At 41.1% G+C, this 26924-nt stretch overlaps 1 protein-coding gene across 1 annotated transcript in view; it reads right to left on the reverse strand.

Moving 5' to 3' along the window:
- LOC149285524 (NADH dehydrogenase [ubiquinone] 1 alpha subcomplex assembly factor 2-like) overlaps positions 1 to 15355 on the reverse strand; it is a 42772-nt gene extending 27417 nt beyond the window's left edge. The window contains exon 1 of the mRNA XM_089495280.1: positions 15250 to 15355. Coding sequence (XP_089351406.1) covers positions 15250 to 15355 — 106 coding nt within the window. The remainder of the gene's footprint in view (positions 1 to 15249) is intronic.
- Between the last annotated feature and the right edge of the window lie 11569 nt (positions 15356 to 26924).

Below are 26924 nucleotides of genomic sequence, written 5' to 3' on the forward strand. Positions count from 1 at the left end.
GAAGACACCTACTGGACATAGTTTTTACACAATTAGAGTTTGTAGCTATTGTTTCTACAATCAACTTTTATTGTTTCAGTAAAAAACAATATGCTTACAAAAGTTTTAAAACCAGACAACTATACACACACACACCGCTACACATGATAACAGCCGTCATTTCCATCAAAGTGCAGGAATCCTTGTGTGCCGTACCAGCAACCCACCCAAACTTATTCTGCATGAACGTACCCATGACTTAAACCAGAAGTTAATATATTTAGTTGTCAAATGTAGACTTTTTTTTGGTTAAAATCAATTAAGGGAAAACGGATTCTTTTTCGCCTTCATTCTTGGCCAGCCTGAGCCCTTATTAAAAATAATTTGCAACTATAGGGCTGGGGGGAAATATGCTAGCCTCACAATTTTTGGCATATTTTCGCATTGCCCTAAGGCTGCTATTGTTGATGGCCTTTATGGAAATCTAAATTCAATCAGCAGCTGCAAATTTCATGAGATGTCCATCTTCATGCTGAATTTCTAACTGAGTGTCAAAACAATCTGTGGATTTCAAACCGACGAAACACACATTGAATTGTAAATTTCTGCAATTTCCTCACGTTTGAATTTTCAGCTGCGGGAAAAGGGTGCAAGCTTAGACACTCTGTCTATCAATTTGAGGCAAGTAATTTTTTCTCGTTATCCACAGTACACTTTTCAAAGACGTACAACATGACAATCCCCTAAATTAGAATCAAGGTTGTTTTTCCACAAAATTAAGGCATTTCCCAAGCAAAGCTTACCACTAAGAGATATGTGTTCCTCGACATGATTTAATTAGCGGCTCGATCATACTAAAACAACACAATTTTAGACACGGATAGCATGTCCTAACTACAGAATAAGGCACCCACGCTATTTTCTTTTCAATACAAAAATTGGTATAATGTAAAAGGAAAAAATATTTACTAAATGGTAACAGCTGCGAGATTTTGTGAAAATTTACACAAATATGTTTCTTTTCTTTGAAGTATACAGCGTTATGGCATATGCAGATCATTTACAGAAAAATAAAGCTCAAGGAACCTCCCCTCCTCCTCCAGTTAGCTCCAAATTTGATTCAGTGATTCCAGCAGAAAAAAATAATATTTTATATTAATGTTTTTGTTTTATTTTGTATTCCTTATCTTATAGCCTTCTTCAATAACCCCCTTTGAAAGCATGAGGCAAACTGCAACAAGGTTATGGGCTACTTTGCACTAAACTATGCAATCGTACGGTGACATCATGTTCTACTACACATCATTTAATTAACGTGCAGTGACAGATGCAAAGCCTTGGAGATCAAATTAGAATCGATTAAAATTTGATCCATGTGAGCAATTACAAAGTTAAGGTGGCCAGTTCATTCAAATTAGCTTGTTGAAATATTTCTGGTAAAGATTGTATTGCATGTTTAGACATGGGGGACAAATTAGCATTTTGTAACAGGTAGCATAGAAATATTTAATTTGAAAACCTTGTAATATTTACCAAAGGATTGTATTTAAAGCCCATCAGACTACGTGTTTTTCAGCTAATTTTCAAGGAAGGATTTGGTTTTGCAAGTCCATGGGCCAAAAAACACAAAGCTCAAGATGTGACAAGGTCCACGTGGTATTTGAGCAATGTATTTCGCGTCGGATACGTAAAACACTGTATACTGTATTCAGCCTGCGATCTGATCTGTGCCAATGCGATGTTAATGGTATCCACTAGTCAGAGAAACCACAGACATTTCAGAAAATCACTCAACAGAAAGCCATGAAGTTTAATATTTAATACAGGAAACCACTTCTGAATGTTTTATTCTGGGGTGAAGGCCAAAGAGCACAGTCAGAGCTGATCAGGGCCATAAAACGCAAAATATCTTAAAACAACCTCGTACTGTAACCCCTCGAAATGTGTAGTCAGAGGCGACCAAATTACAGTAGGGTAGAAGGAATGTCAGATATCGGCCCTTTCAGGAGGAACAATGGTTGAATTCACTAACCTTGGGGTTTGCAGGTGAGCTGGAGTAGTACAGAGTATTGCGGTTTGCAGTAATTTTTTTTAGTGGGTTAATATTTAGTTTTTTTAGTATAAGCTTTCTGGAGTATCAACCTAATATCAATACACGCGGCGCAATATTAAACAGAAAAAATCCCAAAGGCAAACTTTTCGCATTTCTACCATGGCTGTCCCTACCAACACTTTTTTTTTTACTGAAATCAATAAGATAAAATTTTGGAAATCTCCCCATATTTAGTAAATATCATACATGGCCAGATCAATCCTTCTTACCGGATAAGTAGAGTCTGAAACTAGCAACTGCATTTTCAGATAAAGATGGTTAGAGACCCCCAACTCATGACTTTAAAATACCATAACTTAGAAAGGTTTAGAAAAAAAGAAATGTCTAGTGTTGTTAGAGCTTCGACTGACAACTCATGCCAATGACACGGTGACAAATGTCACCCGAGGAAACCATGTACTCTGACCAATGGGTTAGAAAGTTGGAGTAGGAGGAGAGCCCATCCTTCTACATTTAGTACCCCCCCCACCCCCAACCCCAACCCCAGCTCGCTGCTTCGTCCTCCCTTAGAGACTTTGTTTTTTTAGCCACTTGAAACCTATGAGTGGTGGTGCGGATCTACCAAGCCCATTGGGTCATGTCATATCTGCACCCCCATACAACTGTTTATGCTTGACCACTAAAGGCAAACTCATATCTGCAAACAAAAACGCAGGTGGACTCCTGAAACCTACCCACCCTTGTGGATCGGTTAGCCGTACGTCTTAAGAGCCTTTCTTTGTCTTTAAAGACATGCTGACTCCTCACACATCCCGCAAACAGGTATTTGAGGAAGGTGACCCTGTGAAGTGTTTCCTGTTAGAGCACCGTCTTCTCTCGTCCAAAAATCTGCCAATATTCTGAAGTATTACATTCCTTGCTGATGGAGATTATAAAACAGGGAGGTTGCATGTAAAACACTAGTGCACAAGGTCAGAAGATACTTTGGCTGACGGACACAGCTTTGTAAAAACTCTTTGCTTGCAAGCAAAAATAAAATAATTGAAAGTGACAATGATTGAGTATACACAAAAAATAAAGGATATACTAACATTATGCCATCAGAATGGAATTATCTGCAGTTCAGTGTTTGTTCCTGATTTTACGCGTGCTCTGTTACTGTGGATTTAAAATTTCATTGCATTCGCTAGCACTGAAAAGCCTGTTTCACGAGACATTGAACAAGGGGATGCATCAAAATTCACCACTAGAATACGAAGACTCATTTATCTGGCCGGCAGCACACCAGGCATCACAAAGGCAAGGAAAGGCATTTTCTGTCAAATTTGGTACTATTTTTGTGTTTCTGAAAATTGATGAACTGACAACAGATGAGGGCTGGTAAGCAGAAAAAACAAACAAACACACAAATACCGTACAATCAATCACGATACCAGCACTAACAAAACGTATGATACATTCTTCTTCTTATTGCCAAGGGGAAAGGATGGACAAATGCCTGTATTGCCTAAAATAATATTTTTGCAATGTTTTCCTACTAGATGTTAATATAAGTAAAACAAAGGTAATGTTGATTGACAGATCTGTCTTTTGTATTGTTCTCCGCATGAACCAACTGTGTGAAACTATGACAGTCCCAATCATAAAAAAAGTGTTTTTACAGAATTGCCTGAAGGCAGAGCAGCAGAGAATGGGGGGCAGGATCACCCCCAAAGGCTTCTCTGAAGAGGGGCCCAAGCTGAAATACATTTATCACTGGCAGGCACAACCATGGACAAAAAAAACCATGAAAAATATAAAAAAACATGAAAAACATGGAAAGTAAAAAGGCAAATAAACATTCCCAAGTCTAATGCAGTCATACTGTACATTGATCATAATGTCTGTATGGCTACTTTACTTATTATATGACTGCACTTATTGTACATCCCCTTTATTATACTGTAAAGTGTTAAGTACTTCTATTAGCATTAAATAGAAAAATATATATACATACAAAAAACTGAAAAATAGTAGGCAGGAAAGCAGTCTCCGAAGCTAACCAGCAGGGCCTTAGACAAAATATTGGTGTAGCTTTAAGGTGTCTGCGATATTTCAGTCCCTTCCTGGATGTCTGTTGTATGTTTTAGGGTAGAGCTGCCTTTCTTGTAAATGTTTTGCTATCTTCAATAAAACCTATTTTATGTATATTTGGGCCAATAGTTAATTTAACCCCATTTCACTGACTGGGATATTCAGAGATGACATTACATTCTTATTCTATACCCACCAGCTGTTATGGTTTTCATGGTGGGAAGCATGGGCTGGTTGGGGAGAACATCTGATGCCACCTGACTGGCCCAGGGAGCTGTTGCATAGATCTCCTTTGCAGCTCCTAGGTTGCCCTCCTACCCCACCCCCTACCAGGGCTACCCTGACCCCCCTCGCTTCTTTGCCATAACCCCAACCCAGGTTTCCTGATGCCTTAAAAATTGGGAGCTTTAACGCAATAATATGCCAGAACTGACAATTATAGACCTTCAGTTCTGAGAGACTCCTATCAACCTTTGACTAAAAACCTTTTAAAAATATCTAATATCAAGTGACAGCCGGACATTCGTATCTGACTACTTCTAGTTCCTTCAAATTCCACAGCGGGAGTTTTTCAAATGCAGTAATATAAGTCATGCACATATACACACAGTCTGATGCTGAGCATTAATGTTATTCTGCATACAATATTATAAAACTGGCGGGATAGAGTGGCTAAATCAGGATTGTACCGCGCAAAGCCGACAGTAGACAGTGGGATTCAAGGCCACAATCCTGCGGTCCTGATTTTCATTATACTGTGTCTGGCACTCTCTCCCAAGCTCCCACCCCTAGAAGTTGGGAGGTATATATATTTCTGTAAGATAAGTCCATGCAGGCTTCAGGATGACAGACACATAAGGGGCACCCAGTTAAAATCATGCCAACTTGGCCCAACAAGACAAAACGAAAAGCAAATGACAAACATTGAATTAAATCATGCTTTTTAACCCCTTAACGACAATTGCCGGTCCTGGCACGACACGGAAAAGCATGTGCTTTACGACAATTGACGTGCCAGGACCGGCACGTCTTTAAACGGGTGCAGAAAGCGATCTACATTCGCTTTCTGCACCCAAAAAGCGTTGCTGAATGCCTCGACCTCGAGGCATTCAGCAACGCCGCGATCGGCACGAAGGGGCCATCTCTGGCCCCTCCACGGGGCGTCAACATCCGCCATACTTTGTATGGCGGCGGACGCCCGTTTTAAAAGCGTTTAGGAGGCGATCAACGATCGCCTCCTAAACTTAAATGGTGTCGCTGGAATGCCTCGATCAGGAGGCATCCAGCGACACCAAACACTTACCTTTCGGTGGGCTGTGACCGCTCCGGAGAGCGGTCACAGCCGCAGCTGCCGGTGATCTTCGCCATCAAGGAAGATGGCCGCCGCCCTGCAAGAGAAACAAGCAAGTTTTAAAAGCTCGCTAGACGGTCTCCAGACCATCTAGAGAACTCTGGCTCCACTTGCAGGTTGAATACAGGTACTGCATTCACCATGCAAGTCAATGGAGCCCAGCTTTCTAATCACATTGTGATTAGTAAAAAAAAAATTAAAAAATAAAATAAAATTAATAATTAGAAAAAATTAGTAAAAAAACAGTAAAATGTAAAAATCATTTCCCACTGATGTCACTATCAGGGGAACCTCCAAGTTGAAAAAAAAATGTTTAAACATTTTTTTTTAAAAAGGCAACAAAATATAAAATATATATATAAAAAATATATTTTTGTGAGCAAGTCCTAAAATTAGCATATTAGCTTAAAACAATTCTCGCATGGAAAGAGTTAAAATACTGGCATATTAAATGCCCGTGGGGTGTCTACTTTTAAAAAAGGTATGATTTGATGGGGTAAATTGAATTGGCCGGGTTCAACAAGGTCCCAATTAACACCGGGGGAAGGATGGCCACACATCTAATTTCCAATTAGAAAAATGCACACGTACCAAATGTGGCCTTTTAGTTCCCCCAAAAAATGACAAATTCATGCATGTGGGGTATCACTGTACTCAGGAGATGTTGCTGAACACATATTGGGGTGTCGTGTGACAGCGACATATACCAGGAGCTGTAAATTCATACATAAAGTAGGTGTGTGTGGGAAAAATACACACACAAAAATACTACTGCAAACTTTGAAACAATGCTGGTGGTAAAATGTGTGCATGCAAAGAGTTAAAATACCAGCATTTAAAATACCCTGGGGTGTCTAGTTTTCAAAAATATATGGTTTTGTTGGGCACACTGAAATGGCCCGGCTCAAAGATGTACCAAATAGGGCATGGGCAGTGGATCCCCAAATGCCAAAGTTCAACATTGAAAAATGCGCATGCCCCAAATGTGGCCCTTTTGCCCCCAAACAGCCAGGCAAAATCATTCATGTGGGGTATCACTTCGCTCAGGAGATGTTGCTGAACACATATTGGGGTGTTTTGTGATAGTGACATAAACGAGAACATTTTAATTCATACCTGAAGTAAAATGTGTGTGGCAAAACAAATGCAAAAAAATGACTACCACAAAGTTTGACAAAGACTGGTGGTAGATATGGTGCATGGAAAGAGTTAAAATACTAGCATTTGAAATACCCTGGGGTGTCTAGTTTTCAAAAATATATGACTTGATGGGGTAAATTGCATTGGCCGGGTTCAAAGATACCCGAAATGGCACATGGGGGGAAGAATTACCAGATTTGGAAAAAATGGCTTTTAAATAGCAAAACGCTACCTGTACTTATTGCCCCATAATGGGTAGAAAAAAGCAAAAAAACATAAAAACATTGGGTATTTCTAAACTCAGGACAAATAGTAGAATCTATTTAGCAGGTTTTTTCATTACCTTTTATAGATGAGTAAAAGATTTTTCAACTAAAAGTTAGAAACAGTCAAGTTTTTCACCATATTTTATACTTTTTTTAGTAGTAAATAATAAGATACAATCAAAACAATGTCATCTAAAGAAAGCCCTTCTTGTCCTGAAAAAAACAATATCTAATGTGTGTGGGTTCAGTAAACGGGAAAGAAGAAAATTACAGCTAAACACGAGCAGCGCAGAAATGTTAAAAAGGCCATTGTCACGAAGGGTACAAAAAGTAAAATCAGCCTTTGTCACGAAGGGGTTAAATAAGAAACAAATACATTGGTTTACATACAAAATAATATCAGTCACCACCGTCATGTTACTCATCATAAAGGCTGACAATTGGGTTTTTTTTCCCTTTCTTTCTAGAAAAGAATGGATTTCATTTTCCTCCAAGGAAGGTGGTAGCAGCACGCATGTGTATGGACAAGTATAAGCAAGCTTTGGTGCTCTATTTTACTTCCAGAGAGGGTGGTAGAAAACACATATATATATATATATATATATAGAAAAAATTAGATAACTTATCAATCCTTACTGTTTTCATATTAACACCAACTAGTAAAACAAAAATAAGAAAATCACCAATAAACGTCTGCCTTTTTTACTATTGGTATTTCAGAAATGTGGGTAGAACGCTAGTAAATAAGAGTTTGGCAGAGATTATTCAGAGATGTAGTTTCGGTTCATCTGTAATACATAAATACAACTGGGAAGAGTTCGTACAGGGACAGAATCTGGTGTCCATGGACGGATTTATTGTACATTCACTTTCTGTAATTAGCATTAGTTGGCATGTTCTAAATATATCTTCTATTAAAAACGGTTCCTGAGAATCAGACGCAGAGTTTAAAACACTGGATTAAAACGATGTAGCTAAAGCAGTCAAAGGGAACGCTGTCACAGGCGGTACACACCGACCCCAAAGTGTACGGAAAATTATGCACCTGCCATAAATATGCAAAAGGCATCAATCTCCATGCTGTTAGCACGAGTGGAAATTACGAATATATTAATATTAGGAAACGGGAGAGACAAAATATTGCAGATGCTGTCTATTTCCTGCGTTGGAAAGCGATTCGGCGAGGTTTGAATTCTAGCTCAGGTGCTTAGTAACCGCCACTTCATTTGACTCTTGTTGTTGGCACTCATTAGTGTGATTGTACAACCGTGACAGACAAGTTGGAAGGAGTAATACACATGCTTCTACTGTGCACCCAGCTAGCATAAAAACAAGTAAACCACCAGACTCCGTATCCATAACCGAAAAGGAAAACGTGTAGAATATATCACAACTTTTGGCCAAAGAAGCCCATTTCTGTGTTAAGGAGTGTGTTAGAGATGTAGCTAGGGGCCAGGACGTTTTAGGTGACAATTGAGGCAAATAGAAAAAATTTATTTGATATGCATATTTCTTGCTGGATATATACACATTATTGTGTTTTTTAGGGCTGTAGAACACAGCGATAAATGAATTCCCGGCAAACAGTTTGAGCTCAGAGAAAAGGCATCCAGGTGTGTTACGGCTGACATCCTTATTTGAACGAAGGTGACGCTATTAAACAATGACCAGGCAAGGCTGCAAGGAGGGATGGTATTAGAGGTTAACATTTTTGGCGTCATTGCATAAATTCTTCAGGAAGTGCCATTAAAGGGTTAATATTTCCAAAGTGTCAGCTCATTTATAAAGTTCTCAGGTAAGATGGCGTGGGAGGCATAAATTATAAATCTTCATCTTATAATTACTACAGCAGAACCTTATATCGTTTAGATACATTAACCTGCAATGGTGCTATTGACAGCATATTGTATACAGTGCTATAAATGACACTAAAAATGGTTACTAATTCCTTAGTTAGTTGTGCTGCCATCATTTCCAGGTTGAAAGGTCTGCCTTCTGCCTATCGCAGGGATTAACAGTCACATATCACCAAAGTGGGAGTTTGCAGAATAGTTGTGGTAGCAACTCCCTGAATTCACTATGCATTATCAAGGGCTGTCCCCATCAAATATCTCTGGAAGAAGGGCTGAGCTGCCCCTGTATAATGCATAGGTCAATAGTGAGGTGAAATATTCTTTATAAAGGGTCACCCAGGCTATTCTTGGAGCAGAAGCTGAATGGGACTGCGCCGTGTTAACGTAAAATAAAGTCAGAGGAAATAGCTTTTCTTCCATACCAACTTCACAAACATCCGAAACACTGCCTTTAATAAATTCACCCCGCAGGATCAGCAAGTGTTATCTCAAATCATTGCACAACATTTCAAATAATTTAGAGAGGAGTAATTCAGAGTTATTTTTCCGAACTGGCAGAAAGTTTTGCCGAGAAGATTAATAGCCACAGATAAAGAAATCCATATAAAAGCTCAAATCCATCTGCTGACAGAAAGGCTTTCCCAAAAGCAGCAACACTGCCAATGAAAAGCAGCAATCCAAATGAACCACCTATTAACCATTCTTAAAGCCAAAAAAGCCTGGATTCAGAAAGTTGTTGCCTACTTTGGAAATGGCTAGGAATCCAAACTCCAAGAACATGTCAGGCTCTGGAAATGAAAAGATGCTAACTCTTAGCAATCCACCGTCCGTCTGCAGATCCGTGTAATGCAGCATCACAATCCGTAAGAGGCTCGCATTTTGGGTAATGAAAAGCAATAAACGGTGAATCATCATCTTTTAAACACACTAAGTACCTTTTTATGTGACCCATTGATAAGCTATTTATATGAGGCACTAAGAATCAACATATTTTCTGCTGTTTCTTTACACGTTATTGGGTACTTATGACTGTAGAATACAGTGATTTAGCCAGCAATCTGAGCTCCTAGAAAAGAGTGAGTTAAGGGGCAGAGAGAGACACAAAGGGATTGTTAACAAAGAGGCCCCACATAAAGAGGAATGTATGATCTAGGGAGGCTATGCATGCGTGTGCAATAATGCTTGCCCCTAACCCATGCATTCAGAAAGCAGATCTAGCAGTGTTGCTTGCCAGGAGATAGTAAAAGATGTAAGAAAAGCGTTGGCAAGCAATTCAGTGACCTAAAAGAAACCAGCCCAACTATAAGCTGTATACCACAAGTACTGATTTTAAGTCATGTGAAAAATGACCTAGTCGTATAGTCAAGGTAATCTTTATTCAGATCGGCGACACCGCTGCACAGCCGACTAAGCCTAGGGGGCTTGTGACTCTCCCATGCTCTCTCACTCACGCTCTCATTCAGGATCTCTCTCGATGTCTCCCTTCCTTCTATGCCGACCACTTCTGTGGCCTTGTCTCCTTTTCCACAGCTCAGCATCTTCTCGTCTCTTCCAGTTCTTCTACGGTGGGCAGAGAGGGTAGGGAGGCACTGACAGAGAGTGAAAGAGTCAATATGATGAGAGTGTGAGAAAGAGTGAGAGAGCAACAAAGGCAAAAACAGTGATTCTGATCCCCCCCCCCTTATATTCAGGCCTTTTTTCCCCCAATGTTTGGGGAGTGGGGGCTTGGTGCGGTCAACAAATATGGTATATTTTCTTGACTAGAAAAATGGATATCAAAGCACGTACCTGCTGAACATATATTTTATATGTTCAGCAAATACATGCTTTGATACCCATTGATTTTAGAACTCACCAGCAAAATATTGTTACTACAAACATTTTGCTTAGAACTGCATTTTTTAAGAAAATATTTCCTGACATTTGCAGCCTAAGGTCCCATAAAATTCCATCGATCTAAACATAAATCTGACCAAATGTCCCAACACTGCATAAGCAAGCATCTAGCAACATATAGGTACACAAAACTGTCTTTTGTATCAGCACAAGTCACGTATTCCTGAATAATAAAAATAAAAAAACGAAATAACCAACGCCACAAAAAAAAAAAAAATGATTACAGCCAGTTGCCAGAGTGGACAAGCAAAATATGAAAAACATAAAATTCACAGGGAACAGATCAGTAATTGAAGCAGGGAAAAAAATGACAATTCGTCTAGGCTTTAGACAGTATTGTTTAATAAATTATATAAATGATCTGCTAATGTATACATCATTTTAAGTGAACCTGTCATTTAAAACCCTGCAGATATACATTTATATGCTGTATGTATCACCTAATAAATTGCTATGCGATCACTGATTAATGATCGGTGTTACCTATCAATAGCCAGTGACCTAATCTGGTCATAATCCCTATCACTAGCACTATATACTGTAACCTAACCCTAACATGTTACCGCACCTAACACTTTTACTATCCACCAAAAGTACCACAACACCAAGTCCTACACTATCTCAAAACTGATATATATATATATATATATATATATTGATAGAAATATGTCAGAATGCACAGTGCATCAAAGTTTCTTGCGTATGGGGCTGCGTAGCCACAGACCAGTCAGGGTGCCCATGATGATCCCTGTCCCCAGCCAAAAGTGTTTAAAATGGGCACGTGAGCCTAAGAACTACACCATGAAGCAACATCACGTGGATGGCCGGGTTCATCGCTTACCTGGAGAACACACGGCACCAGGATGCATCCATGGGGGTCCCACCTCGGAATTTACAGGATCTGCTGCTAACATCTTGGTGCCAGATACCACAGCACACCTTCAGAGGTCTAGTGGAGTCCATGCCTTGATGGGTCAGGGCTGTTTGGGCAGCAAAAAGGGACCTACACAATATTAGGCACGTGGTCATAATGTTATGGCTGATCAGTGCAAAATGTTCATGGACCTTAAGAGGTCAAGGATGAATTGTTCCAGGTGAGGTAGTATTTCACCTAAATATTTTCTAGCACAACATACAGGTACAATTGAGTACCCTAAACAATGCCACCTTGCCATTTTATAATGACAGGTGAAGTTTAACGCACTCACTGAAATAAAAAAAAAAAAAAAACTGAATTATACATTGTGCAGAAAGAAAATAACAAAAATCTGGAACATACGTAAGGTAAAGAAGGTTAATAAATCTGACGCATGTCTTGGTCATAACAAAAAATGCCCCATCAATGTAGTCATTGTCATGTCTCATATACTTTATGTAATTTAAACTATATATTTATCTACCAGGAAACACATAAGCAAGAGAATTAAACTGCAGTCAATCCGAAGCTAAACTCATCCCCGACAGCTGCCCAAAGTCTCTGGCAGAAAACAGGATATTTCAGTCCTCTTAGGTAACGTAAAGGATCTCTCCAACATGGAAATGATGTGTGTTAATGACACTAAACTAGACCACTTTTTTTTGTGGCTGAATACTGACAACATTCGCGGAATTTCAGGGGTAGGATCCAACATTAATACTCGGCAAGAGAAAGTACGAAGAGTAAAAGTACGAAGAGTCTTGTCTTGTTTTTTTTGTCTGTACAAAATAAAATATATAAACAAATATTATACTCATGTATTTATTTGCATTGTGTTCTTCATATTATTATTATTTATCGTTTTATATAGTGCCATCAGATTATGCAGCGCTGTACAAAGAGTAGACAGGACATAGAGATTAGTGTATAACACAACAAGATGACACACACAGAAACAACAAGTGAGGAGGGCCCTGCTGAAATGAGTTTACGATCTATATAAACACTGATAAGCCAGAATCTTCTTAACTTATTTTGACTAATTACAGTTTTGGAGAGGACGCAACCATTTTTTTTACTACTTTGCACAGTCAATATTTCTTTTACATTATGAAACGCAATGGTAAACAACACAAAACAATGCAACGCTTTCCTTCCATGCAGACCAGGGTTTCCCAGCAGGTAGCTTGCAAGCTCCTGGAAGCCCTCTTGCATTTATGTGATCATCATACTCCGTTTTGGGAGGAGGGGGTTGTGTACTACTTGCTAGCAACTAACCCTCAGAAATATATAAAATTAACAGAAATAACCCTAATGTATACTTTTAATATGTTTTCATAGCAGCTTGTTAGTTCATGCATCGCTCTAAATAGACAAAAGCTTTATGTTCTCTGATTGAGAGGATTGGAGATATGTGAAATTGAGTACGACGTAAAAAGTTTGGGAGGACTTTTGTGGCATGTTCTCTATTCAGGAAGTACGGTAATTAAAAGAGTGGAAACACAACCGTGGCGTAATTTCAAGCTTCATTTCATCAGAGTTAGGAAAAATACCCATTCCTGCATACTACTACCTCTATAAATGTCATTCCCTTTCCCACGCAAGGTGTATAGATACCCGCAGGAGAAATAATCTGGGAGCTCATAATATTGGTCTAATTTATCTACCACCAGCAGCAAAGCCAGTATGAGTATCACTGCAATAAACAGTGTAGGAATAAAAAACAAAATCCACTGCCAGCCACAAACTTGCATTCTTAATACAAAATACATTTGTGGACAGAGATCTCTGTAACAAAAAATTAATCTTATTAACCAAATGTCCCATTTTCTGTTGGACAGGCTTCAGGAAAAACGTTTGCACATTCTTCTAGCATTAACAACCCTAAACTCAACATCTCAATACCCTATAGACTTCTACCGGTCGGCCAGTATTCTGAAGCATAGCTACATTGAAATTTTGTGTGCAGCATTTTATTTTTATTTACATAGTTACATTTCCCAGTCCAATTAAAATCACATTCATTTAACACTATAAGATGAGAGTACAAGTACTTTTCTGCTGTCTAACACTCATATACTGAAGGTGTTCAGCTAATTGCATTCCTACCTCAGCCCCAAAAAGTCTAACAATAGTGAACAGTTGTTGAGTATTTTATTTTGCAAGCAATAGCACCCTCTACTGGGTAAACACAGCACACACAGCGTTTACCTTGTCCCTAAGGATGAGAGCAGACTGTCAATACAAAAGGACAATTCTCGGTACTTACACCTAGTGTATTATTGGATCCCAATTCCCAATTCTCTAACTAAAAAGACAAAGATAACAATATATATATTTTTATTTTTTTTAAACGTGACAGTAGCTGCAGATTCCATAGGATCCAAAAATGTTTAACAGACTCATCTTTGCCGAGTCGAATGGCAGGATATAGTAGTTTTCCAATAGCCTTAGTAGTATTTGGATATAATATACAAGAAAAAGGGTACTAAGTATGCACGTATTGACACGTATTTATAGTCTGTAGCAGAATATGGGTCCTTTGTAAGGCTCTTTAGCTGTTCTTATGGATGTAACTGGAAATGCAATAAAATAAAAGAGTATATATATATATATATATATATAAAGCTAAACATGGCAGGATTCATTTTTTAAACAAAGTGATGAATATGATTTAGCGCCAAATATTCACACCCTATTCACAGACACATTTACTGCCATGTCTATACACCACAGATTCTCTATGGTTACAGGGTACTATGGAGGATGTACCAGCTAGCAACGCACCTCCACAATGTAAATGAAACATACACAACAAATTAATTCAGAACCTATAAATCACACTTGAGAATACATTTATGTTCCTTGTTTCAATAATTAGGGTGATTAATAATGACATTATTTAAACACAAATACACCCGCTTTCAATCTTCCTAGAATTCTATGCACGGCTTTGAAAGGGGTTTCCTAGAAACCAGTTGAAATGTTCTGAGACGGTTCTCTTCCAGGTACACTTTACTTTTATTTCTGATTTCTACATATCTTGTAAACATGATTTCTTGATCAAAGTAAAACAATTAGGCGTGTAAACCCTAAATATATATCAGGCCTAAAAGCGCCCCGTGAAATTTAGTTTCCAATGATCTATTCAGCGAGGTTACTAACGAGGATTTATGTGCCCCTTCACGTAAGGCTATGGGGTTTGTCATTATTATTTATTGTTTTATATAGCGCCATCATATTCCACAGCGCTGCACTTCATGATCATATGGCGTTTCATTATTACTTAAAGCCCGTCTGAACCATTGTAACTTACAATAAAGGCTTACACTAACCCAAGAAACATACTACACTAATGGTAGTGCCGAGGGAGCAGGAGCGCTGTACTGACGATGGACTGGTGTGTATGACAGCGATTGTGATTCTGCCAGTGTCTGAATGTGCGAGGCAGCGCTGACCTGATTACCTAATGCGCCGTCATTGCTACAGGGAGAAATATTGCACTACAGACAGGATCACTGAACGAGAACTACCACCAGGCGCTGAATTACTACTCCCATCGCCCTGCTGGCTTAGGATCATATGAGTGGCAGTTTCAGAACACCTACCACTGCAGCCTATCACTGTTATACAGAGGGGATGGTTCATGAAAGCACAGGCATTTAGCTACACCTTAAGGCCCGATAACCAAGCACTGTCTGGGCAGGGCAGTAACCGTTTACCTGTCCAGGTTTTCTGCTCAGGGACGTAATAATATTTATTCCCGAACTGGTCTGCGCCCATGTACTGTCTGACTGTCCTCTGCAACAAGGCGCGCAGCTTGTCCATGGCCCTGCTGGCGAGTACAATGCACGCGCAACCGAACTACAGCAACAACTACACCCAACAGCAACGAGAAGGACGGAGCGCGCGTATAACGTTAATTGACGAACACGCCGCGCTAACTACACGGCCTGGCGTTCAGCCGCCGCGAACAGGAAGACATTCCTACAGCTCGATTGGCTGGTGCTTCGCCTCATCGAGGTTAAGACACGCCTCTAGCGTTCAATTGGCTGGAGACCAGTCTCTTTCAAATATGTCATCAATCCGCTCCTTCGTAGTTCGTACCCACGTGCAGTTCTGAGCATTAGTGATGGGAAGTTCGGGTCATTAAAGTGAATCGGATCATTTCGATTCGTTCACTGAAATGATCCGATTCATGATCCGGATCTTCGGATCACTCAGTGTGTCTGCACGGAGTTACTGTTTTCCAGTAACTCCGTGCAGGCACACTAACGATTGGCCCCGCCCCTTTCATTATGAATCCTCCCCCCTGCCTCCAGTGATGTCAATGAAGGCAGAGAGTCGTTCAAAGATTCGGATCTTACAGGGATCCGAATCTTACAGTGATCCGGATCACTGTAAGATCCGGATCATTGTAAGATCCGGATCATTGTAAGATCCGGATCTTTGAACGACTCTCTGCCTTCATTGGCATTCTAATCATTCAGAGAATGTCACCATACTGTTATAAATAATACATTCATAATCACTGCCCCCAGGATTTACATTCCCCTTTACCTGCAACTGCACCTTAAGCTAACTTTATTACATTAATTAAATTAACCCTCACCATTAAATTAACCCTAAACACCCCATCAACCATGACTGCCCTAAAATTAACCCTTAACACCCCATCAACCATGACTGCCCCTAAAATTAACCCTTAACACCCTATTAACCATAACTGCCCCCAAATTAACCCTAAACACCCCATTAAGCATAACTGCCCCCAAATTAACACTAAAGACCCCTTTAAGCATAACTGCCCCCAAATTAACACTAAAGACCCCATTAAGCATAACTGCCCCCAAATTAACCCTAAACACCCCATTAAGCATAACTGCCCCCAAATTAACCCTAAACACCTCATTAAGCATAAATGCCCCTAAATTAACACTAAAAACCCCATTAAGCATAACTGCCCCCAAATTAACCCTAAACACCTCATTAAGCATAACTGCCCCTAAATTAACACTAAAGACCCATTAAGCATAACTGCCCCCAAATTAACCCTAAACACCTCATTAAGCATAACTGCCCCTAAATTAACACTAAAGACCCCATTAAGCATAACTGCCCCTAAATTATCCTTAAACACCCCATTAAGCATAACTGCCCCTAAATTAACACTAAAGACCCCATTAAGCATAACTGCCCCTAAATTATCCTTAAACACCCCATTAAGCATAACTGCCCCCAAATTAACACTAAAGACCCCATCAACCATACCAATTTATTATGTAATTTATCTGGAGTACATGCAATTAATTTAGGGGCAGTTATGGTTAATGGAGTATTTAGGGTTAATTTCAGGGGCCGTTGTGGTTAATGGGGTCTTTAGGGTTAATTTCAGGGGCCGTTATGGTTAATGGGATCTTTACGGTTAATTTCAGGGGCAGTTATGGTTGATGGGGTATAAGGGTTAATTTTATGCTGATGATTGAGGGTTAATTTAATTAATTTAATAAAGTTAACTGTAGGTGCAGTTATAGGTAAAGGGGGGCAAACTCAGGGGAATCTAAATCCTGGGGGCAGTGTGAACATTATTAATGTATTTATTTATAAAAGTATGGTATCAGTGATTTTCTCTGAATGATTCGAATCTCTGTAAGATTCGGATCCTTGTAAGATCCGGATCCCTGTAAGATTCGAATCATTCGACTCTTCGGTTCATTCGACTCTTCGGATCATTCGACTCTTCGGATCATTCGACTCTTTGAACGAATCTCTGACTCTATGAGTCATCGTTCCTGTGAGAATTAATGAGCTGTAACCTGACCCCAGAGTGCTCTGCAGATGACTCACAGCTCTAGGATCAGGTTACAGCTGCATGATGATTCACAGACTGAACCGCTACAAACGAATCGTTCAGTCTAGTGAACCGACTCATCCGGATCACTAAAAAGAACCGGATCAAATGAACGATTCGTTCATGATCCGGACATCACTACTGAGCATTGTGTTTGTCAGTGATGCTCGGAAGGTCGTTCGTCTCATAATTTTTTTTTTTTTATATCAGCGTGTACTGTATTTTTTCGCGTGAAAAAGGCTTAAGTGGAGCCCAAATTTCTCCCTTTGTCTCTGTCTCTGTCTGCACTTGGATTTTATGAAAAAAAAAACGTTACTCTTTAAAACCGGGTTTGCGTTTACACAGTTTATTTGAAGGTTGTCTGTTAAGTAACCCCTTAAGGACAGCTGAGATTTTTTATTTTATTTGTGGCATGGGCTGTTTTATCATTTTTCGAGTGTTTGTGTTGAGCTGTCATTGTTTTCTATCTCATTTACTGAACTAACGCAAATTATACTTTTTTTTTTATTTTCTGGACAAGAAGGGCCTTTAGATACGAGGGACGTTGAAGAGGTTTCCACACTTATGTATTTTCGGCGAAGGCTGGAGGCGTAGTGATTGAGCGTGTCATGTGACTAGCTTTTTGAACGTCTTGTACATTATTTGTATTGTATTCAATTTACTATAATAAAATTTGAAAAATAGCACTTCTTAGTTTTAACCATTTTTACTCTTCTACAACACCAGTGAAAATCCTGCTAAATATAGTAATACTTGTCCTGCATTTGAAAAGACCCCCATGGAAGTTGAATAGGGAATTTGAGAACAATTTTACACTATTGCCTAACATTTGCATCATAGCTACAATGGCATACTTGCCTACAAACCGAATTTGATGAGACTGGACTGGAAAATAGACTGCCCTGGGAATTTTGTGACTGTTGGCAGGTATGCGGATGGAAGAAAGGGGGTCAAAAACTTAAAATAAGCTTAGACTTGGAGTTATAGGGTTAATTTAAGGTTGAGGATAGCAATAGTGTGCTGGTTTGGTAAGACATTTAATTTTAACTTTAATATGGAAGTTAATAGGTGTAATTGAATGCATGATGTCATAAGAGTGAGTCAATCAATATCCCTCCTCCTTTTTCTATAAATGACAGCAGGAACACGAAAAAACAAAGATTCTTGCGTCTTTGTGTACGTTTACCCACTGCCATATTTGTGGATTTGGTTTGAACAGCGAAAATGCAACATTCATGTTCATTTTTCTGTTCTCCCGCACACAAGTCATTCTTGTATTCACGCTTTGAGTAGCCCCTTAATGGCCAATGATATGCGATCAAGGACGTGCCTGGCACGTACATGACATTAAACAAGCTTAGAATGCGACACAGAACACCCACCCCAGGATGGTTCGGAGAGCTGTCACAAGCCACCGTGAAAGATTTCACCGCTCGCAAAATGGGGTCTTTTGAATAAATAAACATGTTCCCAAGAGGGTATCTCCAGACCCTCCTGTGAACTCAGGCTCCCCTTTGTGCTTTTATATTTAGATGAGTCTGTTTTAGCTTCATTAATGCCTGAGGAACAACTTGGTCTCAAAAGCTCGCTATTAAACTCTCAGCCAATAAATGGTATCATTTTAACTATACTTTTCTCTTGCAGGTTGAATAAAGGTACTGCATTCAATCATGCAAGTCAATGGAGCCCAGCTTCTAATTGCAATGTGAGTAGTAAAATATTGGGGGGAAAAAATAGCTTAAAAGAAAGTGGTAACATTTAAAAATAATTGCCGTGATGTCACCATGAGGGGAACCATCTAGTTCTAGCAAAATGTAAAAAAAAATAGTTTATTATGAGCAAGTGCTTAAATTAGCGCTGTATCTTCCCAAAAATCCTGATAGGTAAAATACTAGTATTTCACATATCATATATAAGGGGTGTCTATGTAAAAAAATAAATAATAAAAAAAAAAGTTTGATGGAGTAAATTGGAGTGGCTGAGTTCGAATATAGGGCATAGACTGACCAAAACAGGCAAAAATAAGCACACTTCCCAATGTGGCCTATTAGCCCCAAACAACCTGCCAAACCTATGCATGGTTCGTATCGCTTTACTCTTGAGATGTTGCTGGAAACATATTGGGGTGCTTGACAGGGACATATACCAGGAGCGATACATTCATATGTGTGAGAAAAAAATTACCTCAAAATACCTCAAATTTTGGAAAGGCTGGTAGTAGAATTGTATGCATGGAAAGGGTTAAAATACCAGCATTTGAAATACCCTGGAGTGTCTAGTTTTCAAAAAATATGGTTTGATAGGGTAAATTGCGTTGGTCGGCTTCAAAGATGTCCCACATAGTACATGTGGCAGAATGACCAGATTTGGGGGGAAAATGGTTTTGAAATAGCAAAACACTACTTGTGCTTATTGCCCAATAACTTGCAGATAAAAACATTGCGTATTTCTAAACTCAGGACAAATAGTAGGTAAATAGCAGGTTTTATATGACCTTTTTTAGATTATATTTTTCAAAATCAAGGTTTTTGAAATTTTTCATTATATATATATATATATATATATATATATATATATAATTTTTTTTTTGTTTTGTATAGTAAATTAGATGATATGATCAAAAGAATCTGAAGAAAGCCCTTCTTGTCCTGGAAAAAAAAAACAATATATAACTTGTGTGGGTTCACTAAATGGGAGAGGAGAAAATCACAGCTAAACACGAGCAGCGCAAAAGTGTTGAAACAGCCTTGGTCAGAAAGGCTACAAAAATAAAAAAACAGCCTGGTCCTTAAGGCGTTAATGAAAGTCTGAGGGACGAATTTCATTAGTATTTACGTAAAGAACCAGCTCGGTGTGGTGTGTCAGTCACCCGAGACCACAGGTTTCCTGATTGGTAGATTTTATCTGTAGGCTCGTGAATACAACATTTTAGCTATACCCTATCCCCAATTACATAAAAATGTAAACATTTAATAACAAACAGTTTATGTATTTATTGCCAAGACAGAGTCAGTATCGCTGTTACAGAAACCAACAGCATTGAAATTGACGATATATGAAATTAACAATTACATTAACACATATAAAAACATACTGGTACTGAGAGAAGGGCCTGTCACGGTAACCCCCTGAGGCTGAGGACACCTGGGGGTATGTTTGAGTTTGGGAGGGGGCAATGATGGATTCCTGGAGAAACTTCTTGCCTGGCCAGTCCCCTCTTTTGGCTGCCACCTTGTGTTCATTGGGGGGCACAGGGTGACCGGAAAACCCTGTGTGATCTGTCCTAACCAGACCACAGACTAGCCGGGTATGGGGAATTTATATGGCTGGAAACACTCCATGTGCCTGACTGGAATCTAGCCTGGAAGTTGATTATCCTCCTGAATTAAATATGTTGTATGTATAAATATCTGTGCTGTTCCCAATAAACTCGGCTCCTGTTTTCACCTCAACATAAGTTTTATCTGATGACTGGGGTGGGCTGCTATGATAACCACTGGTGTCTCGGTAGAAGGAAGTACATGTGGCGGGTGTACCCAGTCGGGGGAACATGTCCTACTGTCATAGCCCCTCCCTTGTGAGTATACAATATATTAGTGTAGAACACACACTCTCACTGTATATATGATACTATTCCTGTATGATAGTGCCACCCCTTCGTGGTTACATCCAAACTTAAGCCCTCCCCGCTCATCACAGACTGCAAAAATATATCTGGGGAAAAAAGTTTTTACACATTTAATATTTTGGTCTGTGTATTTTTTTTAGGGATTGTACACTTACAGTGTTGAGTTTGACACTTTATAACTGACGGTAGCATTAGAACATTTCGCTCTTTACCCTTCCAAGGAATAATTCTTTATTCATGTAAAATGCCACATTCATGTTTTTTTTCCCAGGGAATGTTTGATTGTCATATGCGGGTACCAGTATGTTGTTGCCATAGAAACTGCATTTAGAAGAGGGAATAAAATGACAGATCTATTGAGGCATTTTTTTTTTTTATTAACATGCTTAAGAGAATAATAATTTGTATAACACCTTTAAATTATTTTCCCTCTGATGATTAGTTTTGCTAGAATAGATGCATACTAGACATGCAAATAGGCTAAAAACGATTCAGGAGAATTTTCCGTTTTGTTTTTGCACATTCGTTTTCGGGCAACAATTTTCGTTCGCTGCCCATTCGTCATTTTTGATTCAGGAACTAAATTCTTTGCCCGGTGCCCACTTTCACATTCTCGTTCACGTTCTCTGGTACACTCTCTAAATATTTCTCTGCCGATCACTTCCGCTTCTGCTGTACACTTTCACATCCTCATCTTCTGTCTTCTCTCTTCTCTATTCTATCTTCAATCTTTAATCTTCTTTCTTAATCATCCCTGCAGACATAACTTCCACCAAGATGGCGCCGCTGCAGTGACGTCCTCCCTGATCTTCCAATCGACGTCACTGCAATCGCAGTTATTTTGCTCTGACATTAACTGAAGCAGAATTAAATTGTTCTTGCATGTCACAAAATGTTTAGAATATTGTAAATAATCCAATTTAACCCCTTAATGACAAAGCCCGTACATGTACGGGCTCAAAATGCATTGTTTTCAATGGGTTTAGGGACTGCCCATTGTCCTTAAGGCAGGGGCGTACCTAGAGTATTTGGCACCTGGGGCGGATCCTGTATGTGGCACCCCCCCCCCACACACACACTTTAAAACTGCATAGCTTCTATCGTTATATAATGGCACAGACAATGAAGGTGGTACAGCATAACACCTATCATTATATACTGAGGCAGACATTGACGGGTACAGCATTACACCTATCACTATTTACTGAGGCAGACATTCACGGGGTAGAGCATAACACCTATAACTATATACTGAGGCAGACAATGACAGTGGTACAGCATAACACCAAACATCGATGTGGTATAGGCCTACCACTGTCTGGCTTAGCAGAAATGCACCAACATGAAAATTCTGTACCGAAACCAAAAATTCAGCATTTACTTGGCCAAAACCGAAAATGATCCCCCCACACCACAACAAAATCTCACACTTTTATAGCAATATTAATAAATATATATATATATATATATATATATATAATTAACAGCTATCACGCCCAGGCATACCCAGGTTCTAACATGGTTGCCTGGGCATGATAGGAGTGTGACTGCTGTTAGCAATTTATATATATATATATTATACCGTATTGGCTCGGATATAGGCCGCACCCGCATATAGGCCGCACCCTAAAAGTTAGGTGCTTTTTTTTAATGAAAAAGGTTTCTGCCCCCCCTGAGATATACTGCCACTCTGTCCCGAAGATGTACCCCCCGAGATATGCTGCCACTCTACCCCCCCCTGAGATATGCTGCCACTCTACCCCCCCCTGAGATATGCTGCCACTCTGTCCCCAAGATGTCCCCCCCCCACCAGACTTACCGGTGCAGACTCCACGGGGTCTTGCGGGGCCGGCGGGGGACATCTACACATAACACTTCAACTTCCGGTGCCGGCACTTCCGTCGTGGGAAGCACCGGCAAGGAAGATTGTTAAAGCACATCGAGCAGACGTGCCGGCAGCGGAGGTCGTTCACGCTCATCGCCGCTGCCGGTGAACGTCTGCGCGATGCGCTTGGACAATCTCCCGTGCCGGCACTCCCCCCGTGGGAAGTGCTGGCAGCGGAGGCTGTCTGAGCACATCCGAGAGTAGGATGCAGGTCCCCTGCACCGCTACGGGGATCTGTATCCTAACCCCGCTGCCCGGGACTGCATGTCCCGGCCATCGGGCGCTAGACCCCGAATATAGGCCGCACCCCCACTTTAAAGACTTAAAGTGGGGGGAAAAGTGCGGCCTATATTCGAGCCAATACGGTATATATTGTTATTATTATTGTTCACATGGGAATTCAGCACTGAAGGCATAGAATCAGACATACAAATCCTGTATTTCCAAGTATACAATAATAATGTACGGAAACATACCATTGCAGGTATAGATCAACTTCATTCACACAATCATTTATTCTTTCACACAAATTTACACATTAATTGATGCATTCTCACAAATTCATTAATCTCTCACTCATTCACACAATTCATCCACACATTAATCCCTTCATTTTCTCTCTCTCATTCTGACTCTATTTCAATATTCTTGCTACCCTCCTTCCTCCCTTCTCTCGATCTACCCATTCTCACTCCTTTCTGCCCTATCTACCCCCTTCTGCCCTATGTACCCCTTCTCACTCCCTTCTCCCTATCTACCCCCTACTAACTATCTACCCTCTCCCCCCTTTGAAGTTCACTTACCTTTCAGGAGTCCTGCGGTGGGGGTGCAAGGCCTCTGTCCCCCAGCTCTGCCACTGTATGGAACAGTATAGAGTGATGGGAGTTATGATGTACTTTTAGAGCATAATTATATAATGAAAAAGACATTGGCAATGGTACAGCATAACACCCATCACTCTCACACATTTACCAATCCACACGTACCAATCCACACATATACTAATCCACACATACCAATCCACTCTTACTGAATGCTTTCCTACCTTTCCTCTTTTCTCCTTACAGCATTCAGCTCATTTTCCTTGCCATTCCAGGTGGCACATGAGAAGAAGGCTCCGCCTAGCAGGTAGGGCAGGAAATACTATAAAAAAAGGAGACCTCCCCCTTCCTCCCCAGTGTTGTTTCCTGCCCTACTCAGGTAGAGGTTAGGCTGTAGCTTACCTCTACTTCGTTTTTTATTTTCTCGGAGCCCCGGGGGGGCGTCCTTGTTGATACCCGGCAGAGGTCCCGTGTGGATCCAGGGTTCGTGCGGCAGCCTCGGAGGCTGCAACTCTGCGTTTATCGCGGCAACGCACACGAGGCTCAGCCCTCGTTCGGCTCTGCCCACAGCCCAGGGGGCTCACTGGGATGTGTATCCTCGGGTTCCGGTACACTCCGTCCCGGGGAATCCTCAGAGTGTGGCACGGCAGGAGGACATCTCTAACCGGCTGTGCCGGTTTCTCGGCACACGTTCATATCTCCAATCGGCTTCACTTCCTTTGCAGCGACCCGGGGTCACGAGAGGTCAATTGGCTGGGAATTTCCGGATGTGAGGTTTCCGGTCCTGGGCACCTAAATGCCTCTGTATAAAACGCCAGAATGGGTAAGATCTTTCCTTGCTCTTCGTTTCTGTGCTGTAGTATTGCATCTACCTCTCTGCTATTGTGCCTGCCTGTGCCTGAGGATTGTTTACTGCCATTTCAAGTAGGTGTTGCCCTCTTGGCTTGGAAGAAGTTTTACGTTGCCTATGCCATTGTTTTCTGCGGTTACAGCTTGTGTTTTTTCTCCTCAGTCATGTCAGATAAAAATCAGGATATCCCTCCTGAAGCCTTCCTACATAGGAAATCTGTGGGAAAGACGAAACACAAAGCCTGCTCATCCTGCAAAAAGACCCTACATGACCCCTCGGCCAAAACGTGCAACTCCTGCTCTCGGCCTAAAGAAGTTTCCACGACGGAATTTACCTCCTGGTTGAAAGGGGAACTTCAGTCTACCTTTGACTGTTTTCGAGCCATGGCAAACTCCTCTCAGGCACCTGTACCCCAGCAACAACCTTACCAGCAGGGTCCACCAAATTATCTCCCAGATAACCCAGAAGATTATTCGGCTCCTTTTTCTGAATATGACTACCTGTCGAATGACCCACAGTCTGATGAGGACGGGGAGATTAAAGAAGAAACCTTTTTCTTTCCAGTCGAAGAAACGGAAACTCATCTCTGCAGTCAGATCTACTCTGAATCTACAGGATGACATACCAGTTGCAAAACCAGATCCTTTTCAGGGTCACTCTAGGAAACCGCAGACCTTTCCAGTCCATGATTCACTTTCTGCCATTATTACGGAGCAGTGGAAATTTCCTGACAGGAGATTCTTCACATCCTCCAGAACCAAGAAGCTTTTTCCTTTCGATAATAAGAATTCTGAGGCCTGGGAAGTCCCGAAAGTCGACACCGCAGTAACCAAGGCCACGAAAAAAACAGCCATTCCGTTGGAGGACGCGTCCCGTTTCAAAGACCCCATGGACCGGAGGGCTGAGAATGCCGCCAAAAGGTCTTTTGAAGCAGCAGCGGTGAATTTTCGTCCAGCTATTGCTATGGCGTTAACTTCTAAAGCCATTAAAATCTGGCTCCAACAGGCGGTGGAAGACCTTGCAGCTATTCCAGGGACTGAGCAGGTCGCTAGAAACCTGTCCGACACCTGCTTAGCAGTTGATTTCATCTCCGATGCCTCCATTGAATCAGTCCGTACGTCTGCTAAAGCCACCGCGCTTTCAGCGTTTTCTAGGCGAGCTCTCTGGCTTAAGTCGTGGTCTGCAGATAATGCCTCTAAACACAAGCTGTGCAGCATTCCGTTCTAGGGGAGCCACCTCTTCGGCAGGGATCTCAACACGATCCTAGAATCCACCACGGGGGACAAGCACTGGTTACCTCAGAGGAAAGGACCACCTTGTTTCAGGTCGAATTATTACAGAGCTCCAAGAGACAGAGAGTCCTACAGGCCCTCAACCTCCTATCAGGACTACCAGTCCTTTCGGGGTAAACCCTACGCAAAAGGAAGATTCCAGAGAGGAAGAGGCAGGGACGGTAAAGCAGGAAGGTTCTGACGCCAGCAGGCTTCAGGTAGGGGGGAGGTTGACCGGTTTCATTCATGCCTGGGAAGAGATCACCTCAGACCCCTGGGTCCTTCGCATCATCGAACAAGGCTATGCTCTGGAGCTTACTCACCTACCTGCCCGGAAATTCCTGCTGTCCATGCCCCCTGCAGATCCTTGGAAAAGATCGGGTTTCTTCTCCACGCTCAACAACTTAATTCACGAAAGAGCTCTGGTCCCGGTTCCTCATCAGGAGATAGGAGAGGGATCCTACTCCCACGTCTTTGTCGTGCCAAAGCCATCCGGGAAATTCAGGCTAATAATCAACCTACAGGTGGTGAACACCTGTATAAGATACAACAGGTTCCGGATGGAATCCCTGAAGTCCGCCACAGAGATCATTTCTTCGGGGGACTTCATGGTCACCATAGACCTGCGGGTCTTGCGGTTCCATTACCTCAAGGTATTCGACATTTTCAGTTTCGGGCTCTTCCTTTTGGAATTGCTTCAGCACCTCGGATCTTCACGAACTCATGTTGGTGGTCGTGGCCTTTCTGAAGCAAAAAGGCATAAAGGTTGTCCCATATCTGGACGATTGGCTCCTCGTAGCTGCCTCAGCAACTCTGCTCCAGTCCCATCTGGAGTTTTCTCTCAGGACCCTCCATGACCTGGGATGGCTATTAAACAGACTCAAGTCTCAGTTACTTCCAAACAGACGTCGTACCTTTCTGGGAATGATCCTCGATTCACACATACAGAAGACGTTTCTCCCTCGGGACAAGATCCTAAGATTGAGGGAATTTAGACACGCGGTCCTAACGAACAAGTCAGTGTCCATCAGAGCCATCATGTCTTTGCTCGGTCTAATGACCTCCTCCATCTCAGCGGTTCCCTGGGCACT

Source organism: Sceloporus occidentalis, unplaced genomic scaffold (genome assembly GCF_023333645.1).
Source record: "Sceloporus occidentalis isolate IW3139 unplaced genomic scaffold, rSceOcc1.0.p SCAF_78, whole genome shotgun sequence".
Lineage (NCBI taxonomy): Eukaryota > Metazoa > Chordata > Lepidosauria > Squamata > Phrynosomatidae > Sceloporus > Sceloporus occidentalis.